This window comes from Triticum dicoccoides, chromosome 6B (assembly GCF_002162155.2).
Source record: "Triticum dicoccoides isolate Atlit2015 ecotype Zavitan chromosome 6B, WEW_v2.0, whole genome shotgun sequence".
Taxonomy (NCBI): domain Eukaryota; kingdom Viridiplantae; phylum Streptophyta; class Magnoliopsida; order Poales; family Poaceae; genus Triticum; species Triticum dicoccoides.
This window is the reverse complement of record NC_041391.1, coordinates 73,651,016-73,655,809: the sequence shown is the minus strand read 5'-3', so window position 1 is coordinate 73,655,809 and position 4,794 is coordinate 73,651,016. Positions and strand designations below refer to the sequence as shown.

Genomic DNA, 4,794 nt, shown 5'->3' with positions numbered 1-4,794 from the left:
TCAGAGGATTGCTGAGCTTGCATGATGTGTCACACCTCAACATGGGAGAAGCTTCACTCTACAAGGCAAAGGAGTACTCGGGCAAACACCTTAGATCTACACTGAAGTACTTGGAGCCAAAGCTTGCAAGATATGTAAGGCAATCACTAGACCATCCATATCATGTCAGCCTCATGCAGTACAAGGCCAGGCACCACCTAAGCTACCTCCAGAGCTTGCCCACTAGGAACACTGCAATTGAGAAGCTGGCACTTGCGGAGTTTCAGATTAACAAGTTGCAGCATCAGAGGGAAATGCAAGAGGTTAACAGGTACTCTCCTTCCATTATTTTTGTGGAGATTGTCTAATCTACTCATTCTTTTGATAAGAGAAATGCTAGGACTCTTGCAATCTATAAATTAATAATTTTAATTGCTCATGTACTCCCACAATTAAAAGTTGGGAGATTTTTACTATGAAATGTTCATTTTTCACACAGATGGTGGATGGATCTGGGATTGGCTGAAGAAATACCGGCTGCAAGGGACCAAGTAGTGAAATGGTACATGTGGCCCATGACTATCCTCGAGGGTTACTCCTTCTCTAAGTATCGAATTGAGATCACAAAGATCATCTCAATGGTCTACATCGTGGATGACATCTTCGATCTTGTTGCCACACAAGAGGAGCTCTCCCTCTTTAATGAGGCAATCATAATGTGAGCATGCATGTTACCATTATAGATTAATGCATTTAGACTCACCGCCTGCACACAAATAAATCGCCTCCTAAAACGTTCACTCAAACAATCATACTTTTTCTAACATTGACATGTTGCCACGGGAATTGTGTAAACAAGTGCATAAATAGGTGCTTAAAAACAACCAAAACTAATGGAAAAAACAATGTGAGATTGTTCTTGGTTTACATTTTAGAAACAACAAAACATATGAATATCTGACAAAATTATGTATAAAAAGAGAGAGAAAGTTGAACTGCACTTAACGCAGCACATCTTTTAACAAAAATGTGAAGCATGAACTATATAAGTTTGCTCCAAGTGTCCAACACATATATATCGTCAATGCCCACACAACAAATTAATGCAAAAGATTTTATCTTGTGATTAACATGCATGACTTGATTCCTCTGGAAGAGAATGACTTCATGTGGCATGTTTTACATGGATAGATTAGTGCAAAAAAATGTATTTACGAGTATATTCATGACTTGCTAATGCCACACGATTTTGATCGGACGGCTATCCGATCAATAATTGAGGTCGCATTGAAGCATGCATGTCCATAGAAATCTAGTAATGGGGGTTATTTATTTATATATAGAAGATATGTTAGTTAGACATCCGAGGCTTGTGAGTATTTTTTGTAGATTTATACTTTTATTGTTTTAAATGGAAATAGGATATGGTAGAATTTTTTTGCCAATAGTGCCATCTATTTGCTAATGGAGGGAAAAATTGTGGTTTAATTAAGGCCTTATACGATGATGTATAAGTACATGTTCTTATGATAAAAGTTTCACACACAACATGCACACTTTGACAGGTGGAATCTTGAAGCTGCTGATTCACTCCCAAGCTACATGATATCATGCTACAAGGCTCTTTACAATATAACAAATGATATCGCTGACATGTCCATGAAAGAGCATGGACTGAACTCAATCGATCATCTCAAGAAAGCTGTATGTCTTCTGGAATAATTCTTCATTTTGCTTGCCTAAGAAATTAAATATATTAATAGAATCACCTCAGATATTTGTATTTATGTATGGCTGTGTGCATCTCTTGATGCAGAGGCCATGAGTAATCCTCCTTTCAAAAAAATATATTTAAATTTATGTACTATAATTTTTATTGATTACTTTTAAATCTTCAGAATATAACACTAGAGCTTCCTTGAGAGAAAGCTTACCTTTTTTCCTTTATCTTGCAGTGGGCAACTTTGTTTGATGGATTCATGATTGAGGCAAAATGGTTGTCTGGTGGTCAGGTCCCTACACGGGAGGACTACCTGAGAAACGGCATCATCACCTCGGGGGCACCACTTTTGTTTATGCATCTTCTCTTCATGCTAGGCCATGATTTAACGGAGGAAAACAACGACCACATGTCTCGGATTATCTCATGCCCTGCAAAAATCATGAGGCTCTGGGACGACATGGGCAGTGCAAAGGTCAGAACACACGAAAAACTTTGACACGCCCATGAAATTGATATACAGCTCACATGGACATATATACATCATATTTTAAAAAGGATTACTACTAGGAATTTTATGTGAATTAATCAACTCCATAACATCGACAGCGACACCGGCTAAGCCTGATCTTAATGTTTTTTTCTCTATGTCCCATGCAGGATGAAGCGCAAGAAGGGCTAGATGGATCGTACAAGGAGCTCTACCTAAAAGAGAGCCCTCATAGCAACGCGGAGGGGCACATGTTGGAGATGATTGCAGATGAGTGGGAGGGTCTCAACAGGGAGTGCTTCTCCAGGACGAGGTCATCACTATCCCCTACCTTCATTCGAGCGTCACTCAATTTCGCAAGGATGGTCAGCGTCATGTATGGCTATGACCACGAGCACAGGCTCCCTGTCCTTGAGGATTACACCAGAATGCTACTCTGAATCATACATGACCAGTACATTAACTGTACAAAGTCTTGTAAATGTAGTGTATTCTTGTTGTGATCGTCACATACATTGGAGTTAATACTATGAGGGAGGCTAATCGATGGGTGATCAGGGGGACTCTCACTTCCCGATAACGCCCGTGGTTCCGGAGCTCTTCTCGAACTTTCCCTTCTGCTCATCTCATCCTGACACCGTTCACCCGCCTTCCATCTACACCTATCTTTCACCTCAAAGATCCAGATAATTGGACCCCAAAAATGAAATTATTTCAACTGAACCATCGAAAGATTTTTTTTGTGAACTTTGAATTTTTTTAAGAAAGTTCTGCCAACTAATCATACCAAGATTTCAACTAATTACATAAAAATTATACCTAAACTTTAACAATCCTCTACTAAATCTATATAATATAACCAAAATCATCAAAGCTTTCACCTAATCCCTGATGTCCTTCCAACCAAAAAAGGAAACCCCATCATCCCTGCCCCTACCTCCTCCCCATGACAAGGGTAAGCCCATCCCATGCATCCACGAGCGTGTGGAGGCGCCGTCCGTTGCGGCCACATGGTGCAAGCGCGACCATCGACTAGCTGTGGTTGCGCGCATGGTGCACTAGTACCCTGCAGAGTGTCGCAGCACACCTATTAGATCTAGATGCCCAAGCAGTGCACATGACGGGTTAGTCACGTGCAACAATCGAAGGGAAGGAAGCCTAAGGACATCTCCAAGGGACTCCTAAATTCCCCCTCCCCCATATGTCCATACTCCCCCAAATTCAGCTCGTATGTGGGGAGGTCGTCCGGATATGTCTAGACCACCACCCAACCTCACCATAACCCCACTTCCCCCTCTCTCTCCTCTATCTTTTCTAGCCACACCCACCACAACTTCATTGTTCCCCCTCTCTCCCATCTATCTCTTCCAGACGTGCGAAGGATTCCCCCCTTTTTCTGCGAGCGGTGTGATGAGAAGGATGACACACAAATCGCACAACTCAAATGAGGCGCATCGTGCGGCTGGCAGGCGATTGATCAGGATCTAGCGCCTAGCACCACCCACTAAACAAACAATACATATTAAACATTGTCTCCTATACTTGTGCTAATGCCTATTTTTATTGAAACGCCAAGTACAATATATTGTGCTAACGTCTCTTTGCGGGAGTTCGAACCTCCGCCACGTAGGACTCTGACACACCCGGCCCACACAAAACCACACCTGGATCCCGCGTCTATATTCTATCCCCCTTGCTCTGCATCTGTTTCATCCCTGGACGACACCGCAACCATACAACCTGGTCGCCCGGTCACCATGCCGGACCTCCGCAACCTCCACCGCTCCAGTCACCATGCCGCTTTGCCTACGCCGTTGTTCCACCTCTCACCTATCTGTCATGCAGCACTACTAGGGAAAAGCCTATACACAGAATCCTATCAGCAGCGCGCTTCAAAATAACTCGCTGCTGCTAATTAGCAGTAGCGTGCCCGGACGAAACTCGCTGCTGAAACAAATCAGATACGCGCTACTGCTAAGTTTCCTACAAAAATTTAGTCCCACCTCGCTCCGTGAAGAGAGTTTCTACCACCTTATATATGTTACTTCTCAAACTTTGACAAGCACTTGGTCTTCATTGAACTCTATGTGTAGAATTTGTGGCTGCAATATGAGTCTTCACCTGTTCCTAAACTGGTCAGGACTCATATTGACAAATCAGATTGTACACAAAAAGATCGTTGATGATCAATGTATTTTTGATATATTGAACAAAGTCTATTTTTACATGCTGACACGTAGCAGTAGCACTTTATTGTGAAAGGCGCTGCTGCTAGATAGCTTAGCAGCAGCGTGTTTTCCAACAGCGCGCTACTGCTAAGCCATTCATCTCCCACCCCCCATCTCCACCACAAGAAATATGTCAACTTGTGACCACCACTATTGGTCACTGAAAGGTCACAAATTTCCATTTACGACCTTTTTGTGACCAAAAACAGAAGGTCAAAAGCTGGGCGTCGTAAACTGACTATAGCGACCTTTCTTCTGGAATGGTCAAAGACGTTTACGACCAAAATATTCCTACTGTGGCGTTTTGGTCACTAGCAACCTCCCACAGGCCACGTAGGCATCCAGCGTGGCAAGCTGGTGTGGCACAAGATTCAACC

General features: G+C 42.7%; 1 protein-coding gene across 1 annotated transcript in view; it reads left to right on the top strand.

The window, feature by feature from the left end:
* LOC119320186 (S-(+)-linalool synthase, chloroplastic-like) overlaps positions 1 to 2,635 on the top strand; it is a 4,102-nt gene extending 1,467 nt beyond the window's left edge. Inside the window, exons 4-8 of the mRNA XM_037594292.1 lie at positions 1 to 310; positions 479 to 697; positions 1,545 to 1,683; positions 1,935 to 2,174; positions 2,360 to 2,635. The exon at positions 1 to 310 is cut by the window's left edge and continues 1 nt beyond it. Of these exons, the coding sequence (XP_037450189.1) occupies positions 1 to 310; positions 479 to 697; positions 1,545 to 1,683; positions 1,935 to 2,174; positions 2,360 to 2,629 (1,178 nt within the window). The 3' untranslated portion in view covers positions 2,630 to 2,635. The remainder of the gene's footprint in view (positions 311 to 478; positions 698 to 1,544; positions 1,684 to 1,934; positions 2,175 to 2,359) is intronic.
* Positions 2,636 to 4,794: the final 2,159 nt, after the last annotated feature.